General features: G+C 41.8%; 1 protein-coding gene and 1 long non-coding RNA gene across 4 annotated transcripts in view; one reads left to right on the top strand and one right to left on the bottom strand.

Annotated features, from left to right (window-relative positions):
• NELFA (negative elongation factor complex member A) overlaps positions 1-9,849 on the bottom strand; it is a 29,282-nt gene extending 19,433 nt beyond the window's left edge. The window contains exons 1-3 of one of the 3 annotated variants that reach the window (XM_068943571.1): positions 9,704-9,849; positions 8,703-8,967; positions 880-1,051 (exon numbers count right to left, since the gene is read on the bottom strand). In XM_068943571.1, the coding sequence (XP_068799672.1) occupies positions 880-1,051; positions 8,703-8,954 (424 nt within the window). In that variant the 5' untranslated portion in view covers positions 8,955-8,967; positions 9,704-9,849. Of the gene's footprint in view, positions 1-879; positions 1,052-8,702; positions 8,968-9,214; positions 9,418-9,703 lie in introns of those variants that run through there. The other 2 variants (XM_068943570.1, XM_068943569.1) reach the window with 2 other exon arrangements.
• Positions 9,832-16,803, top strand: LOC104151355 (uncharacterized). The gene is made up of 4 exons (XR_695765.2): positions 9,832-9,967; positions 14,342-14,471; positions 16,309-16,389; positions 16,658-16,803. It is a non-coding gene; the product is annotated as an uncharacterized lncRNA (long non-coding RNA).
• Positions 16,804-17,470: the final 667 nt, after the last annotated feature.

Here is a 17,470-nt window from a genome sequence, read left to right as displayed (position 1 = left end):
AGTTAAAAGTGATGGAATTCTCAGATTCCATAAAAATTACACACAAAAATGAAACTATCAAATAAAAGTCTCAAGCCAAAAAAAAAAAAAAGGATCTTTTTTTCTGTTGTAAGAGAACAATATGCCTCACCTCTAAGTTGTTCTATTACTGGTCTACCGCAAACTAACTCCAAGACCATTTCTGTCCATTGACACCTCAGTATTTTCTAGGCAATTTGCTAAAATCAATTGCATTGCAGTAGGAGTGTTTTTTTGCATCATTATTTACTCTATTGTTTGAAGCAGCAACTGTGCAAGTGCCTGAGCCAATAGTTTCAACTCCTGGGCACTCCATAGTTAGTTGGACATCAGCAACAGAGCTCTTCTCATGTTCATTCTCCCCTCCCCGTCCCGCAGCTCCTTTCACTTGTCGGCCAGAGGAAGACTTCCAGCAAACAGAGAGGCAGCCATCCGCACAACACAACTGTCTTCTCTAGTACTACATAACATTCAAGACACAGCAGCACATGAAAAAAGAAAACCCTCAACTTTATTAAGCTGCAGTAACTCAGTTATTACCCGTCAGTGTACAGTGCTAACAAAGCCACACTCACTTGCACGTTGCCTTTCATGAACATTTAGGATAATGCCTGATGTGCAAGTTCTGATGATTTGTGAAAAGATAATTTAAGAGGTTACCATTCTTCAAATATCTCCATTTACAGTCCCATAATATGCCAGTGGCATGCCAGGTCACGATCTGTGGTAGTTAAGACACGGCCTTATTGCCTGTTCTGATACCACTACTGTTAAAATGGTAAGACTGGCTGTGGAAAAAAAAAAACAGGCTATAAAAAAAGTATCTCATTTCTGTAATTTCCAACAACGGAAAAGGCTTACCTTTTTCTCTAAGCTCTCCTAAAATATCTTGAACATTGGGATTCTGTTCTTCAAGATCAAGGTTAAGGGAGCCAGTATCTGGAAAGGATTTTAAAATATCAGCTACCATTAAGACCCAGGGGTCTGAATCCAAGGTAGCGAGCTGGATAATTTCAGTCAGTGCCCCTTTCATCTAACAAAAAAAGAAAAAGAAAATCAGCCAATTGGAAACAGTTTTAAACAGGTTGTAGCTGGAAACTTTTTAAGACACCAAACATGCACAATATTTTACTACTGGGGAAGGGAAAAGGGAGACTGCTTCCACACGGTTATATATTAACTCTAGAACTAAGTAAAGAATGGCCTAAGATAATGTTTTTATACTGCTTTAGGTCAATCTAAATGAAGTTTGTTTAGAGTTTTTGGCAACTCAGGCTTATTTTAGCACTGAACGTTTCCCCCTCCTCCCCCCAAAAAACAAAACCAAACAACACACAGGCCAGATTCTTGCAGGAGCGTCTCCCTATGTTCTACACCCTGCTTACACTTCCAGTGCACCCCAACTTTCTATTCAGTGACTAGGATATTCAAATAGAATACAAGCTCATTTAAATTCCCATTCTAAATAAAACATGTCCCTTACTGGGCTACAGAATAAAACAGCAGACAGACCACATTTACATCATGCAAACATCATAAGCTCTCAAAATTTTAATTAGACTGAAATATACTGTTTCATGTTTTGCCAAATGATACCATTTGGCAAAAATCTACTCATTACGTAAGTACACCCGCCCCTCTAATATGCCACAAGTAACTAGATTTTTCCATCTGTTCAAAGCTTCTATAGTGAGAAAAAAAATCATTTAAGTATTTACATATTATTTACCCCATTTTAAGATGAGATTAACAAAGTGACATTTGTCACAGTAATTTTCTGAATTACTGATCAACATGCCTGCTGTTAGCATTAAAAAGGAAACTGCAGCTACAGTCAACTGATTTTACACAGTGAATTATGATTTCTTAAATTACTTATTTTACTTCATTCATAGGTAGCCAAACCCTGAATTAAAACTGAACACTTGCTTCCCCCCCCTTTTTTTTTTTTTAAAGAAACTCTTATGTAAGCATTAAAAGCATTAGTTTCACAGAACTAAGATGTTCAAGTAGTAATGCGTACGGATCAAGCCACAAAACATAGCAAAATACAATTTTGTGGCAAGCATTTAGACATATCCCATTTACTCAGTATTAGCGTTAAAGACTTCATGAGCAAGCATAAGAAAAATACTTGAATTCTGCCTTCTCACATCCCATTGGGCTTTCGTATTGTGTTACATACAGCATAATTTACAATGTCTAGAAGTTTCCAAACACAGTGAGACAAACAAAAGGTTGATCTTATGCTGTACTTCTTTCCCTTTATTAAGAACTGGCTTTTTCTTAGACAAACATAATTTAATAAGCTTACTCTATTCATGCAATTCTTTAAGAGAGAAAAGTTAAACTTCTGCTGTCTCTCCCCCAAGCACTTTTAGATCTCACTATTCTAAGTCAGACAAACATTAACATTTCTCAATTCCATTCACCCACACAAAGATGTTAATGTCCTGTCGCTTTAGTCAGGTATAGAACTGTGCTAGAGTAGCAGTTTGTCATTTACCTATTGCTTCTTTTAGTGCTCATGTTCACGCTCTCACAAAACAAACCAGACGAATTCATCTCATTGAAAACTAGGATCGCCCAATAGCATTCAGCCTGATCAGACCCTTGCCGCGGGTCTGAAGGCAGAGTGGAGGCAGAAAGAAGAAACACAAGAGTCAACTGACATTTTCAGTGGCACTACTGATTTATTTTGGATTAAAGTGACTACATAACTACGACCACACACAGTTTTAACTTGTCATCAAATTTAACCTATATTTATGCAACAGAGAATCAATTTCTAAGAGTTTTAATCTTTGTTGTCCTCCATCACTTTTTTTTTTCCCCTCAGAAAATGTCAGAGAACTCAGATTCCAAACAGAGCAGAGATACAGACAAATCTACGCCTAAACCGCCCACCACATGTTGCTTCTACTACAGTGCAAAAGGGTAATGTGAATACTCTCCAGAGTTCTACATTCTCCTATCTGTTCTACAGGAATTACAGAATGGATTTACACAAAATACCTGAAAATTTAAATAACACCTAACAAAATTTGATGAAGCTGCATTTTATTTATAGCTCTTACACTAGCTTTTATCTGGACACTACCAGTCCAGACAAAAGCACAGAACTGTTTCCCCCCCCCCCCCCCCCCACTCCATCAAAACAAACTTGGAAGGACAACAACTGGAAGAAAAATACCCTCCTGTATCCTCCCCATTTACCCCTATCTGCTCCACAAAACTCACATTTGCACCAGAAGTTCACAGAATTCCATGCCTATATCATGTATATTCCTACAGAGTTCTTGTCCAGGCAAGTTACATTGACGTTGCTCCGAGGGCAGTCAAAGCTCAGGCAACTTACTTATCCCACAACCCACTGCTTCACATGATTTTGGTTCCTTCAAGGAAGGAGCAACTCGTTTGCCCAGCACTGAACAAGTAACATTATCACAAGGCCTCATGGCAAATGGCAAAGGAACAGTCACTGTCAATACAGTTGAGCAAAGCATGTTTCACCATGCACTAGGAGCTAATCAAAGACCATGCCCGAATACAGGTTTGCATTTAACAAGCCTGGATTCGAGTTTTTACTCAGGTTTGTCTTCATAAGGCAATTTAAACATATGCTCCCAGGTCTCTGTTGAATTTACAAACCTAGCAGCTGGCCCAAACAAAAAAAAAACAAACAAAAAAAAAAACAAAAAAACACAAAAAACCCCACAACACTCACACACACTATTTTCATTTGTGGTTTGAGCATGCATGAAATGCAACTCCAAATAACACAAAATACTACAAATAATTTTACTGTTACTTTTCAGAGCAATAATCCCAAACTCTTAATTGTGCAAGACTGCAGCATTGGGTCAGTAAGTTGGAATCCCATCAGCTTCAACCAGAGTCTTGTTAAGCATGAGTGTCAAGATCTGATGCAACGTGTTCTGGCAGTACTCTCATTTAAGACTCAAGGATATTAAAGTGTTTTTCTCAGCCTGCTGGCACAATAAGGCACAGGGCACAACTAGAAACATTTAACAAGAACGGATCAGGCAGGATGGAAAAGTCTGGGAACAGAGACAAAGGCAGATCAACAATGGCTGTGCAGGAAGAATACAGGCACAGCACCATGGGAAGGCATGAAAAGAGGAAACACTGCTAGAAATGCACAAAATGATAGCTCCAATGAGACTTCTTGCAAAGAATTCCCATTCGTTTGCTTTCTTCTACGCCTAAGTTAACATACATGACTAAATCTATACACTAATGCATTCACAGTTGGCTAATAAACCTAATCACATTTTAATGTTTCAGGGTTCACTGAGCAGGTGATATTTAATAGAAATCTGTATTACTATAGAGTATTTGCATTACCCTGAGCAGTTTGGAAAGTACGCAGTATTATTATTTATGTGATACAGAACTAGGATGGATCAAACACACTGTTGTGTATGTTTTGTATTTTAATCGAGATAAACTAGAAAGTGGGCAAGAGTAATATTAAATGCACCACGTTACACCACAGAAAAATGAAAAATATTAAATGGTGGCCAAAAATACACATAGCAGCCTGCTCTGAACAGACAGAAAAAGGAGTATCGTGCACCCTCTCATTTCTTTGCACTAATATTGCACAGTTCCCACTTGTATGAATAGAGGGCTCCCTATTCACGTAAAGAAACAGGAAGAAGCAGTCTTGATTTTCTCACTTCAACAAAACTGCAGTAATAAAGCAGCACTCCAGGGATAGGCAGCATCTTCCTTTCAGAATATTTCAGAGCACAGAAGCATGCTGTTCTAATTCCAGACTTGATTATAACATCATAGTATAACCCTAAACAAATAAATGAAATGCTCGCCCAAAAAGCTGCACTTGCCTTTGTGAATCAGGTTAACAAGAGCATAATATACAAAGTAAATAGAAGTAACTGTTCTGCCAAATCACCACTGAAACGCTACTCAGCACTACACCAGCTTTAGGCATCATTTCAAATAAGCATGATTATCCAGAAAAGATTTAGCAGATAGAAGGCTGGGGAAGGGAGATTCAGGAGCTAGCAAATCCTACCTAGAGAATTGCAGCAGGAAAGGATATTTTTGACAACTGTCTACAAAATACACCTAAGCGTTAAAAAGAAAATGAGAGCCAATTATTCTTGTTAGTTAGTGGGAATGAACAGGCAGTAACCAGGGTCACAGCACAATTTAAAAAGGAAAAAAAAAGTAGGTTCATCACCTATCTCCCACATGGGTATTATGAGGATTAAGTCAATAGTATCTAGACAATATTTGCACTGTCAAATGAAAAAAAAAAAACACAGTATGAAAACTGCAGGATATTACATTTTAGAAAAAATGTAACACTTAAGGGACTGAGGATTGATTAAAGATTCACTTGTCTAGACTGAAGTCTTCTCAGAGATTTAGAAGGACCAGTAGCCCATTAACGCCCTTCTAAAGCAAACACCACCATACTACTTCTATATAACTTTTTATTTAGATATCTGCCCCTAAAAACATTTTCATGTTATTCTGACCCTCAGTTCAAATGCTATTATAAAGAGAATTGAAAAAAAAGGATTTTTGAAGATAACACAACTCAGTACAACTTGTTATCTAGATAGGCAAATATCATTTCACATATTACACAGCAGACCAGTAATACCTCTTGCGTCCACCATCAAGATTCACAAAGCTTTACAAAGCTGGTGCAACACAGGTTCAAATACTATTAAATTTTCAAATGCCAGCTCCGTGCTCCTCACATGTGATTGATGCAGCTGGCACGTAACAAGTCAGGAAAAATATACATATGACTTTCTGAACATAAGTACTTTCACAGAGACCAGTAACAGAGTCAAAGTGATTTCTGCCTGAAGGATTTAATTTCCAGATAGCCATAGGTACTCTATATTGGCGTACTTCTGCTAGCAAAAAGACTATGTCCAGCACTGTATAATATATAGTGCAGAGAATACTGCATAGAAGCACAGAGCACGAGGGAGAGGAAGAGAACCCACACATATATAGAGTGTGTGTGTATATACAGAACTGAACACTAGTACAAAACACTTAGCAACTTTATGGTTAATAAATGTGTCAAATATCCAATACCAGTTAGAGTATCCCAAACCACGAGAACAAGCTATGTAACAAACCTTGATAAACACAACCTTGTTTTAGCAAATTCACAAGATGAATATTTGAGAAGACAACGTTCCCTTTAGCTAGCAGTTTTGTTACACTGGCAGTTTTTACCACGTATAGAAGGAAATCTATAATGAAATCAGTCTATAACGAAATAAATCAGACTTGTTAGCAAGGTTAAAGGTTTCTACCTCATCATTTTCTTAATTTAACAAGAACGTCTTCACTGAGAGGAAAGTTCAAAAAAAAAAAAGTCCTTGAAATAATTTAAATAAATTTAAGGTACTTTGCAAAGGACTGGGAAAGAGAGCAAAACCCTAGCTCTAGAACAAGCATGCTCTGTTTACAGCTAAAAGACTGGATTTATGACTGACTTCAACTCTACCAGAGAACTGAAAAATCCCACAACACTCTTTTTTTGTTCTAGCAATAGCAGTAAAAGTGTTTACATTTGGAACACAACTGATCACTTTAACAACACATTAAAGGGCACAGAAACCAGCTTGCTCTTCTTCACATGACACTTCATCTCCACAGCTAACAAAAGCACAGATTAAGTAAGTGGCCTGCTGCCATCTTCCTTGATTTGAATTAGTCTTAAACAAATAACAACAAAAATTAGGTTTAGTGCAAGTCCAGTGAGCGCTCCTGCAGCATTTCAACCAAGTGTTTTAGTTGACTTGAACTGCTGCTCCCTCACCATAGAGCTGGCATTGAGTACTACTTATGAAGGACCCTAAGCTTTTTTAAAATTCCCTTCTCTTAGGCCTAAAAACACCACTAGTTTGTTAACTTTCACCAAATACTGCAAGACTCTTCTTCCAAGCTATGTGGATTTTCACAGCACTTGAGAAGAATTTTACATACTTAGAGTTTGTGGGAACTGAGGGGTCGTTCCCTACCCCCCTTTCCAGCCTTGGTTATTTTGTTTGTAGAAAACTAAAAAGCAAAACTGCATTTGTCTCGCCCAAATAAGAATGCTTGTGCACTGGACAGGCACAAGGCATAAACATGTTTTAAAAACAGAGGAAGCATATGCTGAGCAAAAAGTGTCTTTTTAAAAGCAACTGCAGTTACGCGTAACAGAGTAACAACCATAGAGATATATCTGGCAAGACAGATCCTGGCATACACTAACCTACTGCTTGGAAGCAATGCTTTTGCATTTTAAGCTTAGAAGTGCACAGAAGTAAAGCATACAATAATCTGAACTATGCACAGTCTCCCTACACTATGTCTAGTATATACTTCTATTAAGCGTAAGCAACAGAGGCACAACCTACCCATGAAAGGGACTGCTACAAGCACAACTGAGGATACTGTACACAAAAAGCTGAAGCCCAAACCACTCACTATCTCCAAAACTGTTATCAGAAACCAGCACCACACATGCTGGATAAAAGAACAGGAGTTCCTCCAACCTGGCTGAAGAAACTCAATGTTTCCCAATCCTTCTCCAATTATTACCCCAAATATCTGTATCTGCCTACTGGTAAGAACAAGGCAACGGCAGATGACACACGGTCCAGAGCCAAGCGAATAAACTCTGCTGGATTTATGCTGACTCCATGCAAAGTCAGATCCAAATCCGGCCAGCCAGATTATTAGCTGGGGTCACGGCAGTAAAGGAAAGAACAAGTACTTCCTAGAAAGGTAAGGGGAGGCAAAAATCCACAGCAATTTTCTCCAATAAGTCCTGACTACAAGAAGGTGGGGAAAACACTGCTCAGTGCAAACCCCAGATCTTCCATTCCCAAAGTTTCAGCACTTGCTGCTGTCCTTCCTAAATCCGAGATACTCGCCTGTGGATATCCACACAGCTGCCAGTATTAAAGAAAGCAAATGAGATCTTCTCCACGTTATTGTTGGAGGCCAATCTTCCCTCTGGGGCCTAAACCTAGAGCAAGCATTGGCTCAGAGAAGCCCTCCCCCCTCCCCAAAGAGGCACCAGAAGTCCCCAAACTCTAGCAAAATATAGTCCTAAAGCTACAAGTCTGCTTGGACACGTTAAGAAAGGTTTCAGGTTGAAACCCGAGCCCTGCTTTCGAGAAGTCTAGCGCCAACCACAGATTCCCTCACGAGCAGGAAGAGGAGCAGCAGCGACGCCGCCACTCCACTCCCGTTAACCGGGGGGGGGAGAAACCTGAGCACCTTTTTGAGGGCCCAGCCTCCAAGCAGGGCCTCAACGCACCGCACTACAGAGGGGGGGGAACAAAAAAATAAACAAAACTGCCAGGAAGGAGCGGGGATACCCGTGGGGAAGGCGGTAATTACTTCCCACCCGCCCTGGGGAAGCGGCCGCTGCCGGGCTCCCCCTCAGGGGCGGCGCGGCCGCGCTAACGGCTCGTCGCGCGCCGTTGGGGGGGGGGGGGGGGGGAGGCGGGCGGCAGCGCGCCCCGGCGCCACCGACTCCATTTAAAGGAGGGGGAGGGAGGTGGTGCCCCCCTCCTTCTCCCCTCACGCCATCTCCGACTCCTCGCCCCCCCCCCCCACACTCCGTTTCGGTTAAGCTTCCCGCGCAACGTCCTACCCACAGCCCTCACCTCATCCACTGCCCGGCGGGGCAGGTGCAGCATCCCCAGGAGCAGCTTGAGCTTGACGGCCGAGGAGAGGCCGTGGAAACAGAGGCGGATGTTGTCGATCACCGAAGCCGTGAGCAGCGAGGCAATGCTCGGCGGCGCCCACAGCTCGTCTGTGGAGCCCAGCTTGTTGTGCAGCCACAGGCCAGTGTCGCTCTCCCGCATCGACGCCATCTTGGGAGCGGGGCGAAAAAAGAGGGGATTCTCCACGGGCATTTTATGAAGACACCTAAAGGGAGGAAGGGGGAGGGGGAGTGAGGACCCCTGCGGGTCGCCGTCTCGTTCGTAACCCAAAATGGCGGCGCCCTGCAAGGGAACCTCGCTCTAGGGAAGGCGGAGATTCTTCCGTAACCTAAAATGGCGGCGCCCACACAGAGAAAACCACCAAGGCTCTTCTCGTGTCTCGCTCAGATGCAAAATGGCGCCCGCCATCCCCCCCCCCCCCGCCGCCGTATCGCAAGATGGCGTAACCTCACCATGGGGCAGCTTCTCTGTCAGCTCCAGCTTGCTGCTCCCGACGCCCTGCCCTAACTCCTCCAAGACTCCCCTCGGCCGCGGAGCGGGACTGGGGCGCCCGGCCAGCCGCGGAGCCGGGCGGAACAGCTGCGAGGCGGAGGCCAGGCCCCGCCCCTCTCCTCGGAGGGCGCCCGCCCGCCGAGCCGCCTGCTTGGCCCCGCGCGGCCGTTGGCGGCGCCGGGAGAAGGGCCGAGGGCCCCGCTCGGCCGCCCTGCCTCCTCCTCGGAGGGGAGGGCTGGGCCGCTCCGCGGGGTTGGCACAGCTGCCGGTGGCACCACGTCTCCTTCCCTCAGGCCCGGTTCCCCCCCCCCCCCCCCCCGGGCTCGCAGCCTGGCTCCCCGGCGGCAGCCGCTGGGGCCCCCTCAGCGCCCTCAGGGCCTGTGTTGAAAAAGCGTGTCCACCCCGCTCCCCCTTTTTCACTTTTCCTGCCAGCAGAGTGGGTTGCTTACTGCAGCTAATGGCGCCTTGAGGTGCACCCACCTCTGCGTGCGGGGTGCCTCCTCTCCTGCTCCTCCGTGTGCCCCTGGCTTTCCTCCCGCCTGAAACCACCCCGCAGAGCTTGCCAGCACGGTGGTGGATGATGAAATCTCTGTGTAACGCTATGATTTGACCAAAATAGAGCTAACTGCCCTTCTCATCGTTTTCCCCCAGGGACTTCTGGGCTGGGTGCTGCTGAGATTTAGGAAGTTGCCGCTGCGCCTGTAATGCTAGCAGTAGGTACTCTGAAATTTAGGGGTTATTGTGCATATGCTCATTCCCTCGTGATTCAGCTCATTGTTATTTAAATATGAAAAATTAATCAGTTACCTAAATCTCAGAAGATTTCAAGTTCTTCAGGTACAGCATAAAGAGTTCATTTTAGTGTCTTTGCTCATTGAAATGAAAGCACAAGAGCTGTGGTAGGAGTGCCTAGCGCATTCACTTGTTCTCTTTCTCTGTTTTAAGCTTTTGAAGGAAAACGTTTTCTTCACAACTTTCTTCCTACATCAGGAGGTTGTTTACAACCTGTCGAGCTGAGCAGTTGGTGCTGAGGAGCTTTACATTGACTCTTCAACACTGTTTTGAGGAGTAATTACTACATTCTTGTTGCCAACTCCAGAACTTTGCTTTCGCCAATCATACCCAGTTGTTTAAAGTAGGCACCAACCTTGCTAAGACTTAAGCTAAGCATGTGCCTAACTGCAGTGCGACATCCCACAGAGTTCATTGGAACTATTTGCTTCTTGGTAGGAGAGAGAGTTTCCGATTGTAGATTACCCAAAGTGCAGAGTGTATATTCCTGTACGTTATAGAGCCTCTGACAGAATTAGGTCTAGTTTTCAGAAGGTTATGGACTCTGCTAAAGTGTTGTGAAAGTAAAAAGTGTTAAGTGGCACAATTGTGACAGAATCCCCCAAATCGGCTGGTGAGGCATAATCTCAGTGTCTCACCTTTGATTCTGTTTTCTACCTCTGAAAATGTATATTCCATGGGATACTGCAACTAGAAAAAAATTAGCTAAGCAATGAAAACTTCAAACGTGAAGAGAAAACTAACCAACTCCTATTGGAGGTGGGCTGGAGAAAGCAAATCACAGAATACCCTGTAGTTTTTGCAGCTAATTGTGTTCAGGCGGTAGCTAACACACAGAATTAAACTGTTTCCGAGAGCTGGTATAAGTGTTTTTTAGGCATCAGAGCTGATAAATACTCTACAGCACCACAGTGCCACAAGTAGAATTGTACATCCTCTCTCTACCAGCTCATATAGACGGACCATTTCCTGAAAAGGTAACTTTGTTCTGGTAGACTTTGTATGGGATTAGGTACCGTCTTGCTCAGGTGATGCCAAAGCTGCACACTGATGGAAGGTAAGGGAGTACTTTTTACATACTTTCTTTGTTACATGCTCCCTTGGGGCGTCTATTTTTGCCCACTGTCAAGGGTGAAAGCAGTGGGCAGCGTGGCCATTTAGTCTGTTCTGGTGTAATTATTTTTATTTTCTTAGCTGAAGGGTGACCCCCAAAAGAGAGTCTATTCTCTGAGGTGTATCTGGAATATAAGGTTTTATATAGCAAACGTGGCTCCAGTCCTACCACCTGCAAATCTGTGCTTGTCAGCTGCTGACTTGAGTGGGCATGCAGAGCTTAGGGAGATTAAGACAAAACGCCAGCTAGTTATAAGATCATGGTTTTGTCCTGTCTGGTAACTAGTAGATTAACTTTCTGTTTGAATATAATAAAGCTTTATTTATTTTTCAGTTAGATTTTGTCTAGTGTGGGTAGTGATTTTCAGAGTAATATGGCAAATACCAAAGTGCTCATTCCTCATGGATGCACGAACCTGTAGGTTAATGGAGTATACTTGAGTTCTCTGAAAGTGCTTGATATCCCACATAACGTTGGGTTACGCAGATAACTGTCCGCAGATATTTTCTCCTCTGAGTTGCAAGTCCCTGATTCAAAGTTTGTAATACTGGATATTAAATTGTTGAGAAATATTAAGAGCATGCTATGAGACAGATCGCAGGGAGACAATCTAGATTCACTTCCCCAATTGTGACGGTGTTCACATAAAAGCAGATACAGCCAAAGAGTCACGTCTTCCAATCCACTTTATATTTGTTTCAAGAAAGGTAACTCTTTACCTCATACCAAAATCCGTGCTCCAGGGATTTCCGGACCTGCTGTTTTTCTCACTGCCTGTCCAAAAATATATATGCTGGGATGAACTAGTGCTGCATCAGTGAGGGCAGCCTGCTGTGTTAGCTATCAGACTCAGAATAGCTGTGTATATTCAGAAGGAAGTTACAGGGATAATGCCTAGAAGTTTCCTATTTTAGGGGAAGCAACAGCACATCTCAGCTGGGCACCCAAATCGAGGAGTGGAACGCTGACGGGCAGAGGGTTCAGAGCGGTGCTGGCATTGAGTTCTCAGTTGGGAAGCAGCAGCTTTTACTGTGTTTTAGAAAGCACTGAAGCGTGTGCAATAAACATATCATTAGCATTAGCAGTGGCACTAAGTTCCCATTGGCATCCTGCGGTTGCAACTGTGACAGTTTCTGAGCCAGCAGTGCTTCAGATTATGATTCATACTGTGATGACAGGGACTGACCCGAGAAGGTAGACAAAGCAGTTGGCTGTATAGCATAGTACTATATAGTACACCCAAACCCCCACGCACTATTAAAAGGATTCCATTAAGACTGAATAACTGAGCTTTTAAAAACTCTAATTAGGTTTGTAATGCTACTTTACATGTAATGCTACTTTAGCGTGCTACGTTATTTCCCCTTTGTGCAACTCTGGCGATCTGAACACTGCAAACGTTTAATACATTCAATGCTTCCATACTTTGTTTAAAGTGCATTTTTTTAAGTTTTAGAAGCATAATAAGAAGACAAATTTTATCATGTGGTATCAGGTTGACGCCTAAGTTTTCTGCATAGTTAAGACCTTTCAGTCTGTCACTGGAGCTAACAGAGTGACTGACAGTCAGGCTACTATCCTTTATGGCAGCCAGCGACAGAGGTATTCTGTCAGTGTGTTTCAGGTGCACACCGTCTTAAGGAAACACTGTATTACTTTCTTTACATATAAATTAAATTATCATTAAGCTGCACTTGGTTCCATAAAATGGTATTTATTACCATTTTTATTTTCATTCAGTTCATTAAACTCTGCTTTTTATAAGTTTCTGCATTTTCCTTTTGTCTGAGTGATCTCAGCAGATTTTACTTGTTAAATACAAGGGTGTGTATTGCTTTTTGGTGGCCTTTTCCCTACACACAAACAAAATCAAAACCTCTGTCTTTCTTTCCTGCACTTTTAAGCTAACCAGTCATTCAAAATTGAGTTTATTTGACGTGTCTTAAAACTCTTTGCTGTAGCAGTGGGATCTGAAAGGTGACTCTCAGAATTTACTCCATCAAAAACAGATTATTTGACTTCCTCAAGTCAAGTGCTCAGCTTACTTGTGGTAACCTCTTGCATCTGCTGTGACACAACCAGTTACCTTTCCTGCTAGGCAAAGTCTTTTGAAACGGATATGGCTCTATTCTATCAGAAATAAAAATAAAAGTACTTTCGTAGCTATGAAAAGTTTACCGGCTAGTTCCTCTCTTGTGAATTTATGTGACATGATGCAAGCTACTGCAAGGGTTTATCATCTGGTTACCTATGTCTAGGATTATGTTTACATTACCGTCCCACCCTCTTACTTAGGACTTCAGCTACACAATTCTATGTTTTTTCTTTTTTTTTTTAAATAAACTTCAAAATGGTGTAGGACTTAAAACCTAGGATGATAAAGGCCCATGAAGACAGCCCTTGAGAGGTGGAAATCAAGTGGTCGTTTGCTTTAAATCTTGTTCTAGAACAGTTTCACTTCATACACTGCCACTCGTAGGCCCTGACGTGGTAGTGGCTAATGAGGCCTGATAATTGAAGATTATCAGCAGTGATAATTTCCTTGAAGCCTCTGCAGAGCTGCAACAGTGGCATATTTATGTGCAGCTCCCATCCTTGAGGAAACGCAGCCTTCTCTGTTTGGAAACCTAATTTTTCCACATCCTCAGTTGTCACTATCAGTAGCTCATCAGCGTGGTGTTAGTGTGTCCGTTCCTAGAGTTGCCAGGACTTTATTTGTACGGACTGCTTTGATTTGAGGTTGTTCTGCCTTATTGAACTTTGTGAGGTTTCTGTTGGCCTAATCCTGAAATCTATTGAGGTATCTCTGAATAAAGTTCTGCTGTTCATCGTGTCAGCCGCTCTCCCTAACTTGGTGTCCTTAAAACTTGCTAAGGAAATGTTCTGTGTCATTGTCCAGGCCTCTGATCAAGACGTTGAACCATATGGGCCACAGCATCAGCACAGGGAGAAAGAGTAAAGAGGACTGAAAGCTTGTAAATGCTTTCGCATTGGTCCCATATTGAGCAGTAGGAGAAAGGCTCAAAAGCCCAGGAGGCAGAAAAAGGAAGGACACACTCTTACAGCCTGACAAGAATTACGTTATTTAAGTCTTACCATAAAGCTGTATTGTATCATACATATCCTGTTGCACTGTTTGAGTCTACGTGTGATACAGCTGGGTCTTCTGGGTGTGATTTAGGAGATTTAGAGATGCAGGGCTGAAACCCTTTCCAGACCTAGGAGTCAGTGGAGAACCTGGATTTCACAGTCCTCCTCTGCTTGCTCTGGATCCCGGTCAGCATCAACGTTGGGAGAGGTGCATAACACAGGTAGGTGAATTTACAAGCTCGTAACTCTCACAGACACAGTTTCCTGCTTTTAGTGGTAGCTGCAGATGCCGTGAACTTTCCAGAGTTCCTGCTGATGTGTTTCTTACACTTATTAAAATAGAGATCACTTATTGCAGTATTTGCTTATGTTCTAATCGTTTCCTTCATTTGTTGATACCTGCTTACGTATTTGTGCAGCATGTTGGGCAGAATTCCAGTGGGACGGCATGTTCTCCTTTTTCTGGGACAATGAAACCAGAACCTGAGTACTGTACCACACTGAAGCTTAAAGCTTGGCTGTGCAGGCATAGGTCTGCTCTTTGTACGTGTCTGTGGGAGTGCATCAGAAGCCAGAACACCAATGAATCAGGCTGTAGGAGCAACTAGTCAGTGTGATAGAGAGGAGGGTCCAGGTGGCCAGCAAACTGTGGGGGTTTTTTTCAGTGGAAGCACTTAGGGGCTTCAGGGTGGTGATTCAGTTCAAGCCAAGTTTGGGCTAATGGTCTTTGTTTGAGTGATTCTTTTTCCAAAGAAGTACTCATATAGAGCTAGAGGATTCACTAAGAAAGTTTCATTTATGGAAGCAAATCATTTTATCATGAAATCATACAAATTCACCCACAGTAAATTTCAGGTGCTGACAAGCTTTTCAGCTTTACAGAATAAGCAGATAGTAATTGTCATTAACGTCATTAGTGGCTGGCAATGGAGATCTCTAGCATTAGTTCAGATACTGCTTTGAGTACTGGAATCTTTTTTGAAAATACAGATTATAGTGGGGAAAAAAGGACAGAGATCTCCAAAGAGCATGATAGGATATGCATAACCTAGGAGTGCGGCTGAAAGCAAAACATATTTCATAATTTAAGAAATACTGTGAGCTTCAGCTATACTCGCTTAAAGAGAAAATGGACTAAAAGCTTTTCTAGTTCTTTTTCATGACAGTGAATTTTCTCTACCCATTTTTATGTTTTTATAATCACTTTTTCCAGTTTTTTATTTTGTTCTTTTCATGGCTGTGAGAAAAAGCCTAATAAACAGGGGAAAATTACTAGCTTTAAACAGTTTTAGCATTATATAGAGAACAATAAAAATGATTATAAATCCTCTAATCCCTTTCAGTATAAGTTATCTTAGGTTTTATTTGTGAAGGCAGGGTCCCAACTTGGTTTTCCAGAGTCCAAACGGACATGTTTTATTATGTCATTTCATATAACCATTTGTTTATTTTCATCAACCATAGTAAAGTGTTGTAAAAGCTTTTACTTTTAAAGTAATACAGTTGCAGTCTGCAAAAAAGGTTAGGTTTGTAGGAAGAGGTAATATCTTTTATCACATATAATGGGAAGAAATAAACAAGCCTTCAAGCTTAAAGTCCTTACATTTGGTCTGATTTCATCTATTAAAATATATTACCTCTCCTTACAAACTTTATTTTTAAACACAGATTTTGTCAGTGTGTCTGGATTTACTCCAGAAGAGGAGTAATAACTTAAAAAGTTGCAGTTTCTGCAGGCAAGCTTACAGTAGTTAGTACGTGACTGTTTATGAATTATTCAGATATTGCTGTTCTCAGTACCAACTGATACTGCACGTGCATTACAAACCCGTAAATTAACTTTTTAAACAGTTGTACTTTTCCACGTTTTGGGTTAGTATTATTTGTGTCACTCTGATGTGCTGCAAATTTTCTTACTTTTATCGTTACTGTTTTTATTATCATTTTAACAAGACTTTTGTTGTTATTTTAATAATTGAAGGGATGTCCTTATGGACCTGTGTGCTTGGAGCTTCAGAAGGCATAGATTTGATTTGTGTGTGCTATTTGTTTCTGTAGGTATGGTTCTAATTGCCGTTGTATTTCACCGACTGATGACCCCGATGTACAAATCTCGTAGGATTCTGTGAGAATACACAAGTAAGTGTTAGCCCGTTTAACAAAGAGGGAACTAAAGAGCAGGACAGATGAAAGACGACTAGCAGAGGCGAGTCTTTAGCTCTCTTCTCCAGCGTCTGACTGGTGACTTCACTACCCTACCTTTTTCCTCTTCTGAATTGTAACTGCACTAAACCAAGGAGGAGAATGCTAGAGTTAAAATAATGTTGCACTCATCGCAGTTGTTAATTATATTAATGAGGAGAATTTAAATCCAGCTTAATCTTTTAATCCCTCTTTTACTGGTCAGTGATACGAATTAGCTTGAAGGAAGATATTTTGAAATGGATCCTATTAATACTTGTATAGAAGACTTCTGATCTACAGACCTCAAAGCCCCTTTCAAAGGAGATATGAAGCGCTTAGATTTCCAAACTGATGGAGTAGGAGAGTGAGAAGAGCAAAAGAGAAGAAAAAAATGAAGAGGAAAGCGAAAAAGTAATGATAAAAATGCTTGGATTTCAATAAGTGTTTTGGATAATGTCAATGATAGCAATTTCACATATTTATTAAAATCTCTTCAAATCTTACTTCTTTTGAAGTCAGTGGGAGACCGTCACTGAGTTTGATGGCAAGACGACCAGGCATAATAGGAAGACACTGAAGGCAGAGGAATGTGGCCACCAGCTATAATTGACTTGTGGGTACTTGCGTTTTATAGGATAACTATTAGTGCATAATTTACTGTGTCTGGATGGAACAGATTGTTTGTATACTGACGTAAGCAAGGCCCAGTTGTGGAACTGTATCTTAATTATATATCAAGTGATACAGAACAAGGAAAATAATTTCACCATGAAACAAGGTATCCACTTCTTTGCAAACTGCCGAATGCAAGACTGCCAGATACCTTGTAAAGGTATCTATTTAATCCTCGCACGTAAAATGCAAGCCTTGACAGCGAAATGGAAATACCATAGTCCTAACCTGTAGGCTACACGGAACTTCCCTCTCTACCCTCTTATTTTAATTGCTAAAGAACACAGTAACTGGGGGAATTATGTGGTAAAATGCTGATGCTGTAGGAGCAGGGATAAACTAGTTGTTTGCACGTTTGACAGTA

Source organism: Struthio camelus, chromosome 4 (assembly GCF_040807025.1).
Source record: "Struthio camelus isolate bStrCam1 chromosome 4, bStrCam1.hap1, whole genome shotgun sequence".
NCBI lineage: Eukaryota > Metazoa > Chordata > Aves > Struthioniformes > Struthionidae > Struthio > Struthio camelus.
This window is presented reverse-complemented; position numbering and strand designations above follow the sequence as displayed.